General features: G+C 39.1%; 1 protein-coding gene across 2 annotated transcripts in view; it reads right to left on the minus strand.

Annotated features, from left to right (window-relative positions):
- Nucleotides 1-4,176: 4,176 nt before the first annotated feature.
- sema5a (semaphorin 5A) overlaps nucleotides 4,177-22,738 on the minus strand; it is a 195,175-nt gene continuing 176,613 nt past the window's right edge. For both annotated transcript variants that reach the window (XM_033042966.1, XM_033042975.1), the window contains exons 18-22: nucleotides 20,745-20,915; nucleotides 17,497-17,652; nucleotides 6,924-6,968; nucleotides 6,608-6,819; nucleotides 4,177-5,645 (exon numbers count right to left, since the gene is read on the minus strand). In XM_033042966.1, coding sequence (XP_032898857.1) covers nucleotides 5,526-5,645; nucleotides 6,608-6,819; nucleotides 6,924-6,968; nucleotides 17,497-17,652; nucleotides 20,745-20,915 — 704 coding nt within the window. In that variant the 3' untranslated portion in view covers nucleotides 4,177-5,525. The remainder of the gene's footprint in view (nucleotides 5,646-6,607; nucleotides 6,820-6,923; nucleotides 6,969-17,496; nucleotides 17,653-20,744; nucleotides 20,916-22,738) is intronic.

Raw genomic sequence — 22,738 nt, forward strand, 5'->3', positions numbered from 1 at the left:
TATTTCCATATACCATCTGAAAAAAAAAGTGCAGTGATCTTTTGTATGAATTTTTCATAATCTTTGCTAATTTTTCCTTTGAACAGTTTTAATTTGCCATACATCTGTTGATTTTTTTTCTGCCTCTTTAATTGTCTGGGAAGATGAGAGTTCATTTTGCATTTGAGGAACAGGCCTATCTGAAGCTGAAGTAGGCACTTACTGACGAAAGGATTTGACAGCTTTGAGTTCTGGTCACTTATTTAAATGTGGTTTCAACATAAAATTATCATCACACAACAGTGAAGTATAAGCTATTTAAAACTCTGGGTGAGCACACTAGTGATTACTGTGGCTTTTTTGGGGGGCCAATTGGAACAAATGTACCACTAAAGTAATAATTTGAATGTTCATATGAAGTGCTACGTATTTTTAATTTTACTCCAATTGAATGATAAAATCACAAGCGCTAATAAAAAGATGGAGGTACAGTGGTAAGGGATGAGGTTTGTCATCTAGTAGTGAACTGGCAGATCCATGAAGAAAGTTACTCAATTATTCTCTCTCTGCTTACCTGATACTGCAGTCTAGTTCTAAAGACAATGGTAAGAGCCAAGATTCACCTCAGTAAGTCACATGCTGCTTTCCATCAAATTATATTACGGATGTAAACTAAGCATCGAATGCAGTTAGCGAATTATTACCAAGTGTAAAAGTGCCCTAACAATATTTTTTTAAACGCACACATTGGAAACGACGTGTAAATTTTGCGCAGCCTAAAAGTCTGAAACTACTGCCCTATATTTAAACAATTGGAGTCACAACATTTGATGGATTAAGTTAATAACACAGCTCTTATTCCAAACATAGTGTTAGGTAAAGCCAAGTAGATTAGAAAGATGCATGAAAATTAGTCGGTATGTGAATTCCCATGCTTCACTTTTAATAGGCATGCTAGTGGTTGTTGTTTTAATTTGGCTACCCTGCGTAACTGTATCACTAAAGTGCGATCATTTGGTCTGTGGCATGTCTGGCATTCAAAGATATTATAAATTGCAACTTTTTAAAAAGCTGTATTTACAGTATAGTGGCTTCTTAGAAACAAGGGGAAATTTGTTGGAAGTTTTCTACACATAGTTTAACATTCACAGATAGAGATCTATGTCTAACTGTTGTCCTATGCTTTGTCACTAGAGGAGCTGCGTTAGCTGAGGAATTTCCAAATGTATCAGCAAAGAGTACAAGGTGTGGGATCATCCTCGGGTGTTCAACTTCACATGGATATAGAAAATAAGTACAGCTGGAAACCCATATTTACTATAGCCGATTCAAGAGGATTGATTATCAGTCCCTATAATTATCAAATTACATATAAAATAATTTGACAATAGCATATAACACTTGTTCATGTTAGTTATCCCACGGATTCTCATCCAAAATAATGCTTTACTTAACATTATTCTTCACAAAAAGTCAAGCCACTTTTAACAATCACCATTAAATTATCTGATACATTTACCAATTTTGGTGAAGAGAAACCTTGTTTTACCTCCTAAATAATAATGATAGTCAAATGGCAACAAAATACAAAGTGCAGGAGGAACTCAATGGGCCAGGCAGCATCTGCAGAGGAAATAGGCAGACAGCATTTTGGGTCGCAACCCTTCAGACTGAGTAGCGGGAAAAAGTGGGGGTAGGGCCAAACCTGGCAATTGAAAGGTGGATAGACAAAAAAAAAAGCCGGAGTAACTCAGTGGGACAAGCAGCATCTCTGGAGAAAAGGAATGGGTGATGGTTTGGGTCAAGACCCTTCTTCAGTGGGTTTCGACACAAAATGTCACCCATTCCTTCGGTTTAAATCAGTATCTGTAGTTCCTTCTTGCACAATTGATAAGTGGATGTGGGGTGATTCGTAGATGGATGGAATAAATGATGAAGGCTGAAGAGGAATCAAAAGCATGTCCGATAGGAAAATGAGGTGTGAAAAGTCAAGCCGGAGGGAGGGATCTGTGGTTGAGTGGCGGAGAAAGAGGAAATATGGGACACGGGGATGGGAGAGGAGCATTCAGAGGAGGGATAAAAAGGCAGGGTGACTGAGGCGGTGGTGAGAGAAGTTTATGTACACTGAGGTGGTGTGGGGACAGGGAAAGTGAAGGGGAGTCGGGGTGGAATTACTAGAAATTGGAGAATGCAGTTACATTGGGATGTATGCTATCAAAGTGGGTGGACAAGAGATGAAAAAGAGACAAATGTGTGTCCGATAAACAGAATATGAGGTCCAGTACTTCCAGTTTACCTTTGGACTCGCTCTGACAAATGTAGGAGGGTCAAGGACAGAAAGGTCGTGCCCAATAGACCCTGGCAGACAGAATACAAGTATTTGGTTAAAATGTTTGCCCATTCTACGCTTGTTCCTGCTGAAGAAGGCCACATTGGGAATGCAGTAGGCGTGTGCGCATCGGGGTGAGAGATTGGGCGAAATAAGGGGCCCCAATGCATGCACATTTCTCCTTTAATCCTGGTAACCCTGCCCCTTTGTGCTCCTCCATAAACTTATCTTGCACCCCACACCCTACCCTCCCACCTCCCATTTCACCATGCCTTCCTAATGTCGTTTTTATCGCTATCCCTCACTCTGGATTTATATTTTACTCCTTCTTTCCTTATCTGACACATTTTTCATCTCTAAACTTTGTCACTATCACCCCCTCCCCCCCTCACTCGTATCACTTGCTAGGCTTTGTCCCACCACCATCTCTCCTTTCTAGCTCTCTCCCCTTCACCAATCTCAAGAAGGGTCTTAACCCAAAATGCACGTGTCATTTTCATCCACCAATGCTGCCTGAACTACTGCATTTTTCCAGCACTTTGGTTTTTGCTCAAGATTCCAGTATTTGAAGTTTCTTGTCTCCTCTCTAGTGAAAGCAAAGGAATGGATTATGTTGACTACTGAAAATATTATTTTTCTCATAAAGGGAAAATGAGAAAATGTTAAATGAGATTTGTCAGTTAATCGAAATTGCTAGAAATATTCAGATATTTGATCTAATCCAGTCTATTCAGATGAGACAGGATCTGTGGCAAGAGAAACAAGATTGAGGGTTCAGGTCAGTGATCTTCCATGCAAATATTTTGTCAGGGGTCTGGAATTTATGTGTGTGCAGACCTTTCCTTGATCTGAAATGTTACACATTGTTTCTCACTCTTCCTATTCCCCACGGATGCTGCCTGATCTGATATTTTACAATATTTGTCACTTTTATCTCATTATTCCATTACTCTCTTTTTTTAACTTGTAGCCTGTCATGTGAAATGATCAAGGTGTGATTATTGTTTTGGTGGATTGTCAATTACAGGGAGAAAAAGTTATTTTCAAGGATTTCCACTCTTTTTTCTCGTGTGGTTTCTGTAGTAGTGGCAAAAAAAAAATTGCAGGGCTAGAAATTCTTCACATTGGGAAAGATGCAATTGGTCCCTTTAAATTTACAAATAGGGCCCTATTTCGTATATATTGCTTGTGCCATTTATGGGGTCTTTGGGGGCAAGTCATTTAGAACGGAGATGAGGAAACACTTTTTCTCCCAGAGAGTGGTGAGTCTGTGGAATTCTCTGCCTCAGAGGGCGGTGGAGGCCGGTTCTCTGGATACTTTCAAGAGAGAGCTAGATAGGGCCCTTAAAGATAGCGGAGTCGGGGGATGTGGGGAGAAGGCAGGAACGGGGTACTGATTGTGGATGATCAGCCATGATCACATTGAATGACGGTGCTGGCTCGAAGGGCCGAATGGCCTACTCCTGCACCTATTGTCTATTGTTTGTACATGAAATGCACTGTGCTTAACAAATTTTGAAACACAAGACAATTTCTAACTCTCATTATTTCAGCTGCTGACCTGATTTGGAAGCATAGAGTTGACAATTACCAGTTCAATTTTCAATAGATTTCTGAGTTTGCTAGCTGGTAACATGCTACTTATGCTTTCATATACATATTATATGGGAAATATTTTAACAAATTTGTTAACCCAGATATAGTAATGATATGATACAAACAATGCTGGAGAAATTCAGCGGGTGAGGCAGCATCTATGGAGAGAAGGAATAGTCGATGTTTCGGGTTGTGACCCTTCTTCAGACTGATGTGGGGGGGTGGGTAAAAGAAAAGAAGTAGGAGGAGACAGTAGGACTGTGGGAAAACTGAGAAAGGGGAGGGGAAGGATGGAGAAAGCAAGGGATATCTAAAATTAGAGAAGTCAATGTTCATACCACTGGGGTGTATACTACTTCATACCGCTGGGGTGTACACTACTTTGTATTGATATTGTAGATTACAGTAAAATAATGCACAATGGCATCTGATGAGAACAATTAAAACTGCAAAAGTGGAAATGGATCTCACTTCTCTGCTATTATTGGATTTTCAAAATGTCAAGGGTTCAATAGAGAAGCTGCTATCTTGATTCTCTATTAAAAGCTTATTATATGATCATTTGACTAAATTAAATAGCTGCACATCTGCTAAAATTTTAGCATAACACTGAATATAATGTAAAACACAAAACTCACATCTGATACAGAGCTGCCAGAAGCCCCATAAAACACAACAATCAGGCAGAACATTATTCTGCAGCTACAGTAATATATCTCATGCAGAAAATACTGACTGGGAAGCAATCTGAACCGGCAACTATAGGACCCTCTACACAAAACCAGAAATAGGATAATTAGCCTAAATGCAGCTAAGCTGCAAGTATTTACAGCAGATGGACTGTACCAAAGTCACTTTTATATTCAGCATTACAGTTATTAATTAATGCAGTCAATGGGTCCACTGACCATGTTGTTAAACTATATGCACAGTTAACCATTTGCACTATGCATATGTTTGGTCAGTTATTTACAATTGTTTGAGGTTTACATGGAAAATATTTTCATGATTGTCTGCATTCTCAAACATTCAAATTAAACTGGTCAGTAATGAGACCATAGAAATTAAAGAGCAACACAGCCACATTTAGGATCAGCTTTTTCACTAATTTGGAAAAATTGAATAAGAATAAACTTTGATCGACAAGTTGCAGCTGGCTGGGCCTTTGGAATGGCATGAAGTGGGCAACATTGAACACAATTAATCATTCCTAGTATTATAAAGCAGACTGCCACAATCCCATATGAGCACCACAGAAACTTGTTCCATTTGTTACAACTTTCTTCCAAAAACTCAATGAATTAATTCTGGTTCTTGCTGCCACATCATTGGACTTGGTGAAACACATAGTTCATCAACTATCAATGTTGTGTTCACAGGCACTGTTTGCATTGGTTCACTTACTTTATAATAGTCATTTTCATCTTCACTTCTACCACTGCTGAACAGAACGGGTTAGTTCCAATTTGGCTGAGAATTCTCCATCCTCTGGATCATTTCTGGTGCTAACATTACAGATGAGCAAAAGGCAAGAATGGAAATATCGATCTCATCTTCAGTCCAGATTCAAAAAGGTGGATCTTAAATTTGTAATCCAGTCTAACATGAGATTTTGTTCGCTCTAATAGTCATCATACATATTTAGGTCTGTGAAATATGTGTTGGAGAAAGACTTTGGATGTATCTGTGGGTTGAAGTATTTCTTTCTTTCTTCAAGGATCAAGTTATTTTTGTTGAAGGCCTAGAAAATAAAGATAATGCTTATTACTACTGTCTAGGCAGTATCTTGCACTATACTCACTGTACCACTTTGAAGGGTTTCAAATTTTTAGTCCTATTTTTAAAACCAGAAATTTACTTCCCACCCAGCAGCAACCTTTACTCTTGTCACAATGCACACACATTTTCTGCATTTAATAGTGATTACGTTTGGTTAGCTTTGGCAATATAGGACATTGCAACTAATTATACATTTTATAATGCAGTGCGCTCAAAATTCAGCTTAATGTGCACAGTCTACATACATCAATCCCGTAAACCGATTAGACCATTCACCAATCAAAATTTGAACGTTAATCCAACAAAAATTTAAACATTTATCAAAGATTCCTGCCAGTGTCTCTTTAAAAAAAGGAATTAACTACTCTTTTTCCTCGAATATACTCATGGGCAATTTTCACCTTATTCAACAAAGATAAAAGGGTAAAGTGAACGGATTGTTGTCTTATTTCCATCCTACCACATCAATGTGTATATAAATCCAACAAGCTATATTGTTCTACCATTCCAGCAATGAAATGATGTCTAATACTGCTCTCTCCCTATTATAAAAGGACAAAGAGGAAATATTTTGGTGCTGTAAACACCAAATTCTATAAAAAGTCAGAAAAATTCCAAGATGTTTTCATAACTAGGAAGTGAAATTTACTTGGAGCAAAATGCCCCTTAAGTCTAACATGATAGCTTTAGTGGTGAAATTTCTCTCGTGCAAATCATTAGTGGTAGAGAAAAGTAACTTATCTTCACTTTTAAGGTTTCTGTATAAAAATATAAACACAGCAGGGAAACTATTTTTGTTGTCTTACTTTCACAATAAGCCTGGTAACTTCAAACCAGAATATTAGTTGCACAGTTTGATATCAGCTGACTGAATGCCAAATTGCAAGTAATAAAAAGACAAATTTAAAAGCCGGAATATCTCACCTTAATGGCTTCCACAGAATCGTATTTATCGAGTTTATTGACGTGGTTTGTGATGCTGGTGTTGAGGAGAACTGCAGAAATTGGATGGATAACAGTGGCATCATGGGACTGCCGTTGATATCGTTGACAGTAAGTATATACGAGTAATGTTAGGAGACAGCCTAAGATGGAACAACTGAGTCCCACAGCAATCATATGGAACATGTTGAATTCTGCAAAGAATTATAAAAAAAGATTCAGTTGAGTACTCCTTAAACAGGGTCTGAACTTGTTTATCATTTTTCATGAAATTGCTGACTAGGAAGTTAGAACTTACCACCACATCTTCTCTCTGCTGAACTAGACTTAGCAATGTATACTTCTAAAGGAATAATTGAAGAAAATGTTTTAGAAACATTTACATTTAAAAAGTACTTACATTTTCAAAAGAAACATTTTTAAGTCCTGTCAAAAATCCTCTCAATGGACCAGTGAATCTATCATTTGAACCTAAGAAACGTTTGTCTATCTTGTCTATTGGGCTACCTGATCCAATCTGTCACAATGAGGATTAGTATCAGTGTTGCCCCATTGAGTGAAATGGTGAATCTGTTCCTTCTATTTTCCAATAACTTTGCCCAGAAGGAGCTATTAAGTAAAGATAGACACAAAGCAGCTTGAGCAATATCCCTGGGGATAAGAAAGGATGGGTGAAGTTTCGGGTCGGGACCCTTCATCAGTTTGAAGAAGGGTCCCGACCCGAAACGTCAGCCATCCTTTTTTCCCCCAGAGATACTGCCTGACCCGCTAAGGTACATTTTGAAGATAGACACCAAAAGCTGGAGGAACTCAGCGGGGCAGGCAGCATCTCTGGAAAGAATGATGTAGGAGGGAACGGCAGATGCTGGTTTAAAACGAAGATAGACACAAAAAGCTAGAGTAACTCGGGTCAGTGCCCGCAGCCTGCAGATGCATTTTAAAAAAAATGTAAACCAGAATCTGTAGTTCCCTATGTCTCCAATTGGTGGAGTAAAGTTTCTCAGAAAATAAAGCTGGTCAAACATTGCAAAATCCATTCCTGATGATTTTCTAATAATAATTTAAAAAAGCAAAATTACATCCTCTTACTAAATATAATAAGGTATATTTGTTGGCCAAATTACTGTTAAGCAACTGGATAGAAGAGACTTGTATTTGTATCACAGTTACCAACATACAATAGAAATATGAAATGTAATTGGAAAAAACAACATTCAAAATTGTTGTTTATGTTCATGTTGAAATGGCATTTGGAAACCTATGATCAATTGCTGCATGCTATCTACTCAGTGAAAAGATTATCCATGATAACAATCAAGCCACCCACAGTGTGCAGATACAGGATAAGGGAATAACATTTAGTGCAAGATTAGGTCCGGTAAAGTCTGATAAAAGATAGTCTGAGGGTCTGAAGTGAGGTAGATGGTAGGTCAGAACCACTCTGTAGTTGGTGATAGGATGGTTCAGTTGCTTGGTAACAGCTAGGAAACAACCGTCCTTGAATCGGAAAGATTTTCACACTTCTGTACCTCTTGCCTGATGCAAGAGGGGAGAAGAGGAAGTGACCAGGGCGAGACTAGTCCTTGATTATGCTGTGTAAGAAAGAACTGCAGATGCTGGTAAAATCAAAGGTAGACACAAAATGCTGGAGTAACTCAGCGGGTGAGTCAGTATCCAAGGAGAGAAGGAATTGGTGGTGTTTCAATTCCTTCCCTCCATAGATGCTGCCTCACCCGCTGAGTTACTCCAGCATTTTGTGTCTACCTTGATTATGCTAGCCTTGCTGCGATGGAGTGAAGTGTAGATGGAGTCAATGGAAGGGAGATTGGTTTGTGTGATGGGCTGGACTACATCCACAACACTGCAATTTCTTGTGGTCTTGGATAGAGCTGTTCCCAAACCATACTGTGATGCATCCCGATAAAGTACTTTCTACGGCATATCTGTAGAAGTTGGTGAGAGTAGTTGAGGATCATGCTGAACTTCTTGGGCCTTTTGCGGAAGTAGAGACGTTGGTGTGCTTTCTAGGCCCTTGCTTCGATATTCATGGTCCAGAACAAGTTGCTGGTAATATTTACTCCTAAGACCTTGAAACTTTTAAATATCTCTACTTTGGCACTGTCAATGTGCTTCACTTCTGAAGTCTATCACAACCTCCTTTGGCTTGCTGCCATTGAGGGAAAGGTTGTTGTCTAATGGTTGGATTTGAATCTATAGGGGAAATTTATCAGATTGACCTGAGGAGCTGGTGCAGAGGGTGGAGATTTATATTCTTAGACCACTGGGATCTGTTTCGGGGTAAGGGTGAATTGTACAAAAGGGTCGGGTTGCACCTTAACAGGTGGGGGACCAGCATTCTGGCAGGCAGGTTTGCCACTGCTACACGGGTGGGTTTAAACTAAATATTTTATTTTTTAATTTTATTTAACCTTTATTTAACCAGGAGAAGTCTCATTGAGATTAAAAATCTCTTTTACAAGAGAGTCCTGGCCAAGACAGGCAGCAGCACAGTTCCACAGTTACAGACAATAATTTAAAAACAACAGAGAACATATAAATAGAGTCACAGTCAGAACATCATCAAACAAAGCATGTACAGACAGAAGAGCCCGCTTCAACATCATTAAGAAGGGATTTAAATCTGTTTATAGAAACCAGCTCCTTAAGTTTCAGTTCATTCTGCAGCTGGTTCCATGCGAAGGGAGCAGCATAACTAAATGCCCTTTTCCCCAGTTCAGTACGGACTTTAGGTACAGTTAGTAAGAACAAGTCCTCAGAGCGGAGCTGATAAGTTCCTGTGCTTTTTCGAATTACATACTTCTGCAGGTATGAAGGAAGAACACCGAGGATAGTCTTATAAATAAGGATATGCCAATGATGGAGTCTGCGGGTGGACAGGGCAAACCATCCAACTTGAGCATACAAAGTGCAGTGGTGCGTGAGGGTTTTAAAATTAGTAACAAATCTCAGTGCTCCGTGGTAGACCGTGTCCAAAGACTGTAGGCATTTTGAAGATGCATTCATATATAAAACATCACCATAGTCCAACACAGACATAAACGTTGCAGCAACAAGTCTTTTTTTGGCTTCAAAAGAAAAACAAGATTTGTTTCTAAAGTAAAAACCTAATTTTATCTTTAGTTTTTTCACGTTGCTGGATATGAGGTTTAAAAGAGAGAAAATCGTCAATTATAATTCCCAGATATTTATATTGAGACACAGATTCAACCACAGAGCCCTGCAAAGTGGTGATAGGAGGGAGGTCCGAGGGCTTTGATTTAGCTTTAGTGAACAGCATGAGCTTTGTCTTGTCAGCATTTAAAACAATTTTTAAATCACACAGGTTACGTTGCACAGTGTTAAAAGCAGTTTGGAGCTGACAGAGAGCCTGATTTGGGGTAGACGCAGAGCAATATAACACTGTGTCGTCAGCATAAAAGTGAAAATTTGCGTTCGGAGCTTTATGATCTAGACTATTAATATAAATAGTAAATAATAAAGGTCCTAGAACCGATCCCTGTGGCACACCCTTGGATACATTAAGAGAGCTAGAAGTAATACCTTCTGCTCGCACACACTGGGATCTGCCTGATAGATAGTTTTTAAACCAACAGACAGACAAACCGATGCTGCATAGTCTTTGTACCAATTAGGCATGATCCACAGTATCGAAAGCCTTTGATAGGTCAACGAAAAGGGCTGCACACTGTTGCTTATTGTCTAAAAATTCAATAAAATCATTTACTACTTTTAAAGCAGCTGTTGACGTACTATATTTTTTCCTAAAACCAGATTGAAATTCAGATAAAATACTGTTAGTTGATAATAGTGGGGGGAGGAGACAAATTGGAAATACAAGGATAGAGTTAAAGGGAAAGAGAGTATAGGAAAAGTTCAGAAAGACACCAGAATTAACGGGACAGAAAGCTCATGAAGGGATAGGAGAGTATGGCCAAGTGAAATAAGAATCAATGTGAAATGTGAGGCGAGTAATGGATTAAAAGTATTGTATATGAATGCACAAAGTATAATAAGTAAAGTGGATGATCTTGAGGTTCAGTTAGAGATTGGTAGATATGACATTGTGGGGATTACAGGAGACATGGCTGCAGGAGGGTCGGGACTGGGAACTGAATATTCAAGGTTATATGTCCTATAGAAAGGACAGGCAGGTGGGAAGAGGAGGAGGGGTAGTTCTGTTGGTGCGGGATGAAATTCAGTCCCTTGCGAGGGGTGACATATGGACTGACAATGTAAAGCCGCTGTGGATAGAATTGAGGAATTGTAATGGTAAGAAGACACTAATGGGATTTATCTACAGTCCCCCAAACAGTAGCCTGGAGATACGGTGCAAGTTGCAGGAGTTAAATTGGCATGTAACAAATGTAATGCCACTGTGGTTATGGGGGATTTCAATATGCAGGTAAACTGGGAAAATCAGTTTGGTTCTGGACCCCAAGAAAGGGTTTGTAGAGTGCCTCCAAGATGGATTCTTAGAGCAGCTTGTACTGAAGCCTACCAGAGAGAAGGCAATTCTGGATTTAGTGTTGCCTAATGAACCAGATTTAATAAGGAAACTCAAGGTAAAGGAGGTAGTGACCATAATACGATAAGTTTTAATCTGCAATTTGAGAGGGAGAAAGTTAAATCAGAAGTGTCAGTGATGCAGTTGAAGAAAGGGGACTATGAAGGCATGAGAGAGGAGCTGGCCAAGGTCGACTGGAAAAGGATCCAAGGAGGAATGATGGTGGAACAGCAATGGCAGGCATTTCTAGGCATAATCCAGAAGATGCAGGATCATTTCAAAGAGGAAGAAAGATTCTAAGAGGCAACCGTGGCTGACAAGGGATCTTACGGATGGAATAAAACTAAAAGAAAATGTATATAACATAGCAAAGAGTAACGGGAAGCCAGAGGATTGGGAAACTTTCAAAAGACAGCAGAAGGTAACAAAAAGTGCAAAACGGGGTGAAAAGATGAAGTACATGGGTAAGCTGGCCAAGAATATAAAGAAGGATAGTAAAAGCTTCTTTAGGTATGTTAAGAGAAAAAGATTAGTAAAGATAAATGTGGGTCCCTTGAAGGCAGAAACAGGTGAATATATTATGGGGAACAAGGAAATGGTAGAAGAGTTGAACAGGTACTTTAGTTCTATCTTCACTAAGGAAGACGGAAACAATCTCCCAGATGTACTAGAGGACAGAGGAACTGAAAGAAATTTGCATTAGGTCGAGAAATAGTATTGGGTAGACTGACGGGACTGAAGGCTGATATATCCCCACGGCCTGATGGACTGCATCGCAGGGTACTCAAGGAGGTGGTTCTAGAAATCGTGGACGCATTGGTGATCATTTTCTAATGTTCTATAGATTCAGGATCAGTTCCTGTGGATTGGAGGGTAGCTAATGTTATCCCACTTTTCAAGAAAGGAGTGAGAGAGAAAACGGGGAATTATAGACCAGTTAGCCTGACATCAGTGGTGGGGAAGATGCTGGAGTCAATTATTAAAGAAGTAATAATGGCGCATTTTGATAGCAGTAAAAGGATTAGTCCAAGTCAACATGGATTTATGAAGGGGAAATCCTGCTTGACTAATCTTCTGGAATATTTTGGGGATGCGACAAGTAAAATGGATGAAGGAGAGCCAGTGGATGTAGTGTATCTGGACTTTCAGAAAGCCTTTGATAAAGTCCCACATGGGAGACTGGTGACTAAAATTAGAGCACATGGTATTGGGGGTAGGGTGTTGACATGGATAGAGAATAGGTTGGCAGACAGGAGACAAAGATTAGGAATAAAAGGTCCCTGTCAGAATGGCAGGCAGTGACGAGTGGAGTGCCGCAAGGGTCCGTGCTGGGGCCGCAACTATTTACAATATATATTAATGATTTAGATGATGGGATTAAAAGTAACACTAGCAAATTTCCAGATGACACAAAGCTAGGTGGCAGTGTGAACTGCGAAGAGGATGCTAGGAGGTTGCGGGGTGACTTGGACAGGTTGAGTGAGTGGGCAGATGCATGGCAGATACAGTATAATGTCGATAAACGTGAGGTTATCCACTCTGGCAGCAAAAACAAGGAGGCAGATTATTATCTCAACGATGTCAGATTAGGAAAAAGGGAAGTGCAACGAGTCCTGGGTGTCCTTGTACATCAGTCACTGAAAGTAAACATGCTGGTACAGCAGGCAGTGAAGAAAGCTAATAGCATGGTGGCCTTCATAATGAGAGGATTTGAGTATAGGAGTAAAGAGGTCCTTCTGCAGCATTGTGTCCAGTTTTTGTCTCCTAATTTGAGGAGGGACATCCTTGCTATTGAGGCAGTGCAGCATAGGTTCACGAGGTTAATCCCCGGGATTGTCATATGAGGAAAGATTGGGCTTGTATTTACTGGAATTTAGAAGGATGACAGGGTATCTTATAGAAACTTATAAAAGGACTGGCCAAGCTAGATGCAGGAAAAATGTTCCCAATGTTGGGCGAGTCCAAAACCAGGGGCCACAGTCTAAGAATAAAGATGAGGCCATTTAAGACTGAGATGAGAAAAACGTTTTCACCCAGAGTTGTGAATTTGTGGAATTCTCTGCCACAGAAGGTAGTAGAGGCCAATTCACTAGATGAATTTAAGTTAAATAGAGCTCTAGGGGTTAGCGGAATCAAGGGGTATGGGGAGAAGGCAGGCTCGGGTTACTGATTGTGGATGATCAGCCATGATCACAATGAATGGCGGTGCTGGCTCGAAGGGCCACATGGCCTCCTCCTGCACCTATTTTCTATGTTTCTATGACCAGAGATGTTCCCACATATAGAGTGTGGAGAATAACTAGGTATCTGCTTTAAGATCTAACCATCAATATGTGTTACTGATTTGTGTATGTATTTTTAATACTCCATTTCAAGTAACTTTGCTGTCTAAATTTCAAATTAAATATCAATTACTCAACATCTGCATTAGCATGAGAGTGAATGGCTAGTATTGTGCAGATGTAGCATTTTATTGGAGGAACCTACAGACGTATTATACAAATGGTCAGTGCAGAACTACTTGTTTTCCATTTGGTTTCTGTACAATGGGTTGACCAGAAATTTGATTTCAAGCATACAACATGGTCCTGCTTGTGGCTCAAAGAAAGACAACTCATAACTCACTCCCCAAGGCTGTAAAATGCTACTTGGAATAGCTTGTGATTGTTTTTCATACAATCTCCTATGGAGCAATGCTTCTCAATACTGCTCAAATTCTCTTCAGAGCAGCATGGTTTAAATTAGGTATTCAGCAGCATATTAATGGAGTGCCAAGACCAGCTAATAGACCAGTGTCTGTACAATATCCATATACCTCCATTCCCTGCAATATCCATATGCCTATCCAGAAGTTTCTTAAATGCCACGATCATAATTGACGTCACCACTATCCCCCGCAACTTGTTCCAGGCACTTACCACCTTCTGTGTAAAATACTTGCCCCCATACATCTCTTTTAAACTCCGCCCCTCTCACTTTAAACCTATGCTGAATGACAAGCTTAAGAAGATGGGGGTGGATTCCACATTTATCTCCTGGATATACGACTACCTGACGGGTCGACCACAGTTTGTCAAGCTGGGGGACAGTGTGTCTGGCACAGTGGTGTGCAATGTTGGAGTCCCACAGGGAACGGTTCTGGCCCCGTTCCTCTTCACCCTGTACACAGCAGACTTTAACTATAAGTCTGACACATGCCACGTACAGAAATACTCAGATGATACAGCGATTGTGGCATGTGTAAGGAACGGGCAGGAGGAGGAATACAGGAACTTGACCAGTGCCTTTTGTGCCTGGAGTGAAGAGAACTGTCTCACCCTGAACACAACAAAGACTAAAGAGATGGTGGTTAACTTTGGCAGGTCCAAGCTCCCCCTTCAGACGGTCAACGCTGCAGGGGCTGACATTGAGGTGGTGCAGACATATAAATACATTGGAGTACACCTTGACAACAAACTGGACTGGTCTGTCAACTCTGACTCCCTCTACAAAAAAGGCCAGAGCAGACTCTTTTTCCTCAGAAGGCTCAAATCCTTCAATGTGTGTAATGATATGCTGCACATGTTTTACAACACAGTGGTCGCAAGCGTTATTTTCTACGCTGTTGTCTGCTGGGGCAACAGCATTAGTGCAAAAAACAATAGGAAGCTGGTCAAACTGGTTAAACGAGCTAGCTCAGTGCTGGAGGGGAGAGTAGACTCTGGGATGGAGGTGCTTGAGAGGCGTATGAGGCACAAGGTGCAGGTCATCCTGAAAAACCCCGGGCATCCCCTCCATATAATTCTGGAGAGTCAAAAGAGCACTCGGAACAACAACCGGCTCCTCTCCCTGCCCTGTAGAACGGAGCGGTTCAGGAGATCCTTCACCCCTGCAGCCATTAGATTTTATAATTCGGACCGCTAGGCTGTAGGGGGATGCATTTTGCAATTATTAATTTTTAACTGTTAATTATTGGTCTTTTTAAGTATTTATTGCTCTCAGGTAGTGTCCACATTGTATTCTATGTATTTTCTGTCTGCGTTCGTTTTGAATCTGTGGGTTTGTTGGTTGGGAGCTTCTGGACATCTGAATTTCCCTGAGGGGATCAATAAAGTATTTATTATTATTATTATTATTATTATGCCCTCTAGTGTTTGATGTTTCTATCCTACATATGCCACTCAACCTCTGGCCTTCCAGATAAAACAATACAAGTGTATACAACCTATCCCTGTAGATAATCCAGACATCATCTGGTAAACCACCTTTACACCCTTTTCAAAACCTCCACAATCTTCCCATAATTGGGTGGTCAGAACTGCATGAAATACTCCGCCTGATTAAAATCTTATAAAACTGCATCATGACTTCCTGACTCTTATATTCAATGAATGCAAGCTTACCATATGCCTTCTTTTCTAGTGTCTACTTGTGTTGCCACTTTCAGAGAGTCATGAAAGCCAAAAATCCCTTTATTCATCAATGCTGTGAGACTTTTGCTAAAATGTCTGGTGAACAAATTAGTCTGGACCTCTACTCCCTGTGCGTAATATCACTTTCAATAATACAATGTCAAACTATACAGCGGAGTTGTATGGTATGCTTGCTTTCATAGGTCGGGGCATTGAGTATCAGAGTCAGGAAGTTAGGATGAAACTTTATAGGACTTTGGTTAGGCTGCATTTGGAGCATCGTGACAGTGTGGGTTTTCTCCCCTCCACCTCAAAGACTTGCAGCCCTGCAGCCCAACTGGCCTCCGCAAATGCTGCCCCACAGCGCAAGAGACTCAAGCCCAACCCGACCTTGGGAACCTTCTCTTTCCCCCTCCACTCTGGAATCCTATCACACCAGCTCCACCCCACACTACAGTAAGATAGACCCAGCGGAGCACCCGAGGCCAGGAATGAACTTTAGTTTCAAGCGCTGTAAGGTAGCAAATCTGTCACGGTGCCACAGTACCGTCCCAAGATATTGTGTATCCTTCATTGGCTGCCAGAGTACGGCATTTAAAAGACTTCTGGATAGGTACATGGATATGTAAGGAATGGAGGAATATGGATTATGTGCAGGTAGACAAGTGATGGTCTTAACATTGTGTTCTGCATAGACAGTGTGGGCCGAAGGGCCTGTTGTTGTGCTGTACTGTTCTATGTATGTAAGTTTCACAGCACTGTATCAACATTTTGTCTCTTGTATTTATAGGGATTATGGGCCAAAAGCAAGCAGGTGGGATCAGTGTAGGGTGTGGCATCATGGTCGGTGTGGGCAAGTTTGGCCAAAGAGCTTGTTTCTGTGCTGTATGACGTTGACATTAATAAGTCATTCTGCCAGTAACTGTTCTGGTCATAAGACTGCCGTTTGAGGTTCATTAGCAGCTCGGGCCGTAGGCATAGCACACCACTGAGGCCCAGAGATCTTTTCTTCACCCAGTGCCAAGTGCATAAAGAGAAATGGGCCGATGCAGATTTGGGCCCAGGATTTATGGATAACAAAGGAGTCATCAATAGGGGGGACAGATGTCTGGTAAACCCTTGAAATATGGTTGACGTTGACTTGGCCTATTACTGCCTTGACATCTACAATGGGTCAAATTAAGAGGTGTGGGTTGCGTGTTTGGGGGGAATTATGTATTGGGATCCTGGATTGTCAGGGCAAGCAAGTTGGCAAATGGTGAATTGTGGGCCTGGTGTTTAATCAATGGAGGTAGTGAGGTGAGGTGGGACAGACTGTGGGGGTGCAAAGGAGATGCTGATTTGGAGACCAGGGATCAACAGTCCATGGAACAAGTGGTGAATCAGGCTAGGAAGGATGTGCAATGGTAAGTAAGCTACTGGCCTTTTCAAGCTGTGCCAATGAAATAAAGACCAAGCTGCAAGTCCCCAGTGCAAAGTGCTTCAGAACAAGAGTAACTAATTATCCCTGGCATTGTACTCAATGAGCATTGAACAGGGAACAATCTCATTAAGCATGCTTTTGGCAAAAACTGCTGACCTGTACAAACAAGATTCACAACAGGAAGAGAATGGTGAAATTGCATTCCGCTTCAAAAATAAATCAATATTCATTTGCACAATGTTGGAAAATCTTTTTTTGGACGTAGAAGATTTGCTGGATCAGTATTGGTCATCTTGAATGTTGTTTCTTTCTATCATAGTACCACTGCACTTAAATGAGAAATTTAGTGTGCATCCAACGAAGAGGCTTGATTGCATCCATGTCAAATCTAAATATCACCCCCAGAAATGATAAAGCGGTGAGATAAATGAATATTTGACTTTATAAACAAAAAATATGGATTGGTTTTCCATTAAGGCTTGGGTAATTCTAAAGTCACCTCTTCCTGCCTGCATTTAGCCAGCATACATACCTGGAATGAGATTGGAATCATAAGCGCAGGCTCGGCTCTCACTGCTGTTCTCCGAACACTGGAAACCCACTGGAAATAATATTTTACAGTGACGAATACGTTGTTGTGAACCTGGCCCTTCACACTCTGACCATGCTGACCACTCTGACCAGTTATCTGCAAAAGGAAGAGAAAATGATAAATAAACATTCTTAGATTACCGATGGCACCTTCAAACATTAAATAACGGACCATAATTTACCTACTGAAATTCTGAAACATTTAACTGAGAGTTTAAGCGCTTCATCTCTATTTACTATGGAACAAAATAAGGAGTAATGGAGACACAATATGATCTAACCATTTTGATTAGGAATGATTAATCCCATCAAAAATCTTCACAAATGTTCCTAAATTAGGCTGTTTCTATCAGCTGAAAATCTCCCTCCTGGCTTTGAGCACTTGTAAATCATATTGGATTGACTCATGCAAATACCTGATTATCCTGGTGAATACAAGAGACACCAGTTAAATACTTCCACCAGACAGCTATCCTATATTTCACAATATATTATAATTCATTATATTATGTTCAAATATAGTTTTTCCTGTGATATATATATTAGAAATTACATTTCATCACCAATGATTGGACTCTAATAGTAACTATAACAACAGTCAAATAGATTTTTTAAAATCTATTATGTAATAAATGTTTCACTTCATTAGTAAATGTTTTAATACAGACTGGAACTTTACACATTATAATTTACCACTCTTCCATCCTGCAGGAAAAAATACAAACACTATTTAACATTCTGCACATTTCCCCAAGTTATAGTCATCATCGTAACTGTCACTGTATGTCATGTTGTTACTTGTGGGCAGAGCACCAAGGCAAATTCAATTGGGAGAGAAGTACTGTACATGGGTTAAATTGTTATACTCTAATCCAACTGCTAGAATATTAACAAACCAAATGTTATCAACTAAATTTAATCTCTCTAGAGGTTGTAGACAAGGATGTTCACTATCCCCACTATTATTTGCTCTTGTAATTGAACCATTAGCAGAAAGCGTTAGAACCCATCCAGGAATATACGGATACAACACTAGAGACACAAGGAATAAAATGTCTTTATATGCAGATGATGTACTAATATATATTACAAAGTTAGAAACTAGTATTCCAAATCTATTAAATTTAATTTGGTCAGTTTTCAGGATATAGAATTAACTGGAATAAAAGTGAAATCATGCCAATAACAAAACTCAATTTACATACATTACAACAATCCCCTTTTAAAATAGTTAAAGATAAACTTAAATACTTAGGAATCTACGTAACTAAGACATATACCCTTTTATTTAAACTAAATTTTCCACCCTTACTGAATAAACTACACAAGAATATTCAATACTGGAAAACACTTCCCATTTCAATGCTTGGTAGAATTAATGCTATAAAAATGATCTTCTTACCGCAACTACTGTACCTATTTCAATTAATCCCGATATATATCCCAAAAACTTTTCTCAAAAAAGTCGATTCCATTGTTACAAGTTTTATTTGGGATTATAAGAATCATAGAATAAGTAAAAAACATTTATGTAAGTCAAAAATTAATGGAGGTTTGGCTTTGCCAAATTTCTTGTTTTATTTCTGGGCAGTCCATATTAAAAACATGAATTTATGGCTGGAAGAAATGGATCAACAACCAGATTGGTTAAGGATGGAAAAGGAAGACTGTTTACCTTTTGAAATTGGTCTGATTATATTTGCTCCCACAAAACTGCACAAAAAACATATAAGGAAAACCCCATAATACATAGTGGAATATGAATTTGGAAACAATTAAAAAAAGCTTTAAAATTGAATAATATATCACTATGCCTTCCCATTGTAAATAATCCTTTATTCAAGCCATCCTTATTGGATAGGGGTTTCACACAATGGAAAAATTATGGAATTAAAAAGATTGGACCTTTATAGGAAAGGCACTTTTCTTTCATTTCAAGAGTTACAACAGAATCATGGACTGCACTCAAATAATTTCTTCAGATATCTACAAATTAGAGATTATGTTAAATCTAATACACAAGTCTACAGGACTAGGGAACCAGAAATCCTTGATGAATGTTTGAACAAGCATTCTAACACTGAAAAATTAATAGCTTATATTTATAACACCCTCCTAAACAACGAGGTACCACCGATGGAACCATATAGATACACATGGGAAAATTAATTAGGTCACCCTATAACTAAAGATATGTGGGACGAAAGTGTACAACATATACATCAATGTTCGTTAAATGCCAGACATGCTTTAATACAATTTAAAGTCTTACATAGATTACACTACTCCAAAATAAAATTAAATAGAATCTTCCCACATATCTCTCCTATTTGTGATAAATGTCTACATCCAGAGGCTAATTTAACACACACGTTTGCAAATTGTACAAAAATTAAACATTTCTGGACTGATATTTTTGAAATAATTTCAGAAGTTATTAATACTAAACTGGATCCAGACTCAAAATGAATAATACTTGGAATATCAGAACAAAGTTTAACACTCACAACAAGCCAAAGAAATTTCCTTGACTACAGTATAATAACCGGGAAAATATTAATATTAAAATTTTGGAAAGGCCCTTTAACCCCCACAATGGAAATGTCGGAGACCCTATATCTAGAAAGAATTAGACTTGTCTTAATGGACAAACAAGAACTTTTTGTTAAAATATGGGCTCCATTCATTAATTATCTGAAGGGATAGACTGGCCCAGCACGAAAACCCAACTGAAACTTGAACTCAGGAGTAGATGAAAAGTTATACTTTATAATCTACGAACCTATCTCCAATGACGTATTATAAGTAATCCATTCCACCTATTCTGTTTTTTTGATATTTGTAACTTTCTTTTCTCTTTCTCTCTTTTTCTATCTATATAAAAAAACTCCACTAGAAGCAGAAGTAATCGACAATTGAAAATGTTAATAATGTATGACTGATGTATATGAAAAGTTTTTTTACTATAATATGTAACTATACTTTATAATATGTCTACTTCTAATAAAAATATTATTTTTTAAAAAATGTTAAAAAAAAAATTCCTTGTATGTGAATACTTGGCCATTAAACCTACTTGCTTATCATCGCAAGTTTGCACAGAATTCATTTTTGGAGATAATTTGTCAAATTGCCAAAAGAATCCATAATGGTATTTAAGAGTCTCCTGAGGTATTCTACATTCCCTACCTGGACAAGGATGTGTGTTGCACAACGCTTCTTCTGTGTGCAGACCCAGACAGATGTCTCCGCCATAGGCAGATGCAGGATTGTTGCAGGACCGAGTCCTCATGTAATGTCCACCTCCACAGGTAACTGAGCACTTGGACCAAGATGCCCAACAGGACCAGCCACCATCCACTTAAAAAAACAAAAAAACAATAACTATTCCGATGAGGTATCTGCGACCTGAAAAATCATAATAATCCCTCTTCCCATACATGCATTCTGACCGGCAGAGTATTTCCAGTTTTTATTATTTTGGATTTCTTGCATAGTAGTTTAGAAATATTTCAGTGGGCAAATAATCATACTGAGTTATGCTTTTATTGGCTTCAGCTTCAATAAGCCCAATTGTAGGTGATCAGAATGATGCAACAATGTAGCCAAGGGAACCAAATGTTGTCACTCAAGTTGAAAAGAATGAAAGGAGCGCCAAGCAAAACGTAGAAAATTCTTATAGAGCTTGTCAGGCTACATACAGGATGATGTTTACCGTGAATAAGAAGTCTAATCAGAGGCACTGTTTGAGAACATGGGGGAGGCTATTTGCGGCAGGTATAGGAACATGTTGAACATTTGCAATTCTCTATCCCAGAGAATTGATTTAATTCAGGGCATTGCTTGATGTTAAGGAAATCAAGGAAAATTGTCATAGTAGCAGAAGATCAGCCATGATCGATGAATGGCCCAAAGGAATGGATGGCCAACTCATGCTCCTATTTATTACATCCTTTTATTCCACTCAGACACATTTTTGAAAACAAAATTCAGAAAAAAAGGTTATGTAATGACTATAGAAAGCAAATGACCTGGAGGGATGTTATATTTGTGTCAAATGCACCATTTTAAAGCCTTCCCCTTAAGGACATTCAGCTAAGATATGGTCTTGCACTGCACCAGTTCAGCCGGAAGAAAACATAACAGTTAACAAACAAGTGGACCTGATGCCTTAAATGTTTAATGCACATTACGAAAACATACAAGTAGTGTTATTTCTGTTGGTCAGGTTCAAAGCATTCATTCGTAACTTTATACCTTAACTACAAAAACACATTTGCACATTCACATGAAAATGATTTTACTTCTGCCATCACCACATCCAAGGGACAGTCTGCCACCCATGCTCAGAATTCTGTAATGAATGTTTGCAAAACATCACCAGCAGCCTTATCACATTGCCAAACAACTCCAATATATCCTTTATAAATACAAGGAGACATTCAGTAGAGTGGACAATGCCTCCAATAGAGCAATAACAATTCTTAAACTACAAGAAGGGATTTATAAAGACAGATCGGAAATGAAGGGATAAAGGAATTGATAACTCCTATCAAGTGGCAGGAAGATGTGAATTTTGTCTCTGAATTGGACCCATTCTGCTTATATGATGAGGGAATCGTTCAGTTATACAAATTGCTGTTATTTGTTCTATTCAGAATGCTGCAAATTGGTGTCTAAAGAAAATGGGGACTATATTAACGTGCATATGTAAATCCGAAGCACTGTCTTTTCTCAAGCAATGTTTTATGCAATGGCAGGCTGTAGACTATAGAAGTCAGTCTGCAGATTGTGCATTTAATCAGACACTAACTGCAGTGAGAGTGAAGCTCACATCGCAGCATCAATTGGGGGCTGCCAAATTCTTTGTAGATATTTTTCATTCAAGCCACTGATAATTTTTCAATTATTCCTGTGGAGCTGGAAGCTGATTCCTATGTGTATTTTCTTCACATATTGTGGCAGATGTAGGATATTGTTTGAATCACGGAACAGAAGTGTTAATGTCAAAATTTTAAGAATGTGACATCTGGGATTCAGTTTATTTAATATTAGCTTGGGCTGATGAAAAAAATACATTTCAGATGAACACAGGTCCCAGATTCTCTGAAGGTTGATGGCAGAGCACAGCCGCAGTATACGGTCAGAAGGTTGATCCTGGATTAGATTAAATCGTGTTCCAT

The sequence above is a fragment of the Amblyraja radiata genome, chromosome 2 (genome assembly GCF_010909765.2).
Source record: "Amblyraja radiata isolate CabotCenter1 chromosome 2, sAmbRad1.1.pri, whole genome shotgun sequence".
Lineage (NCBI taxonomy): Eukaryota > Metazoa > Chordata > Chondrichthyes > Rajiformes > Rajidae > Amblyraja > Amblyraja radiata.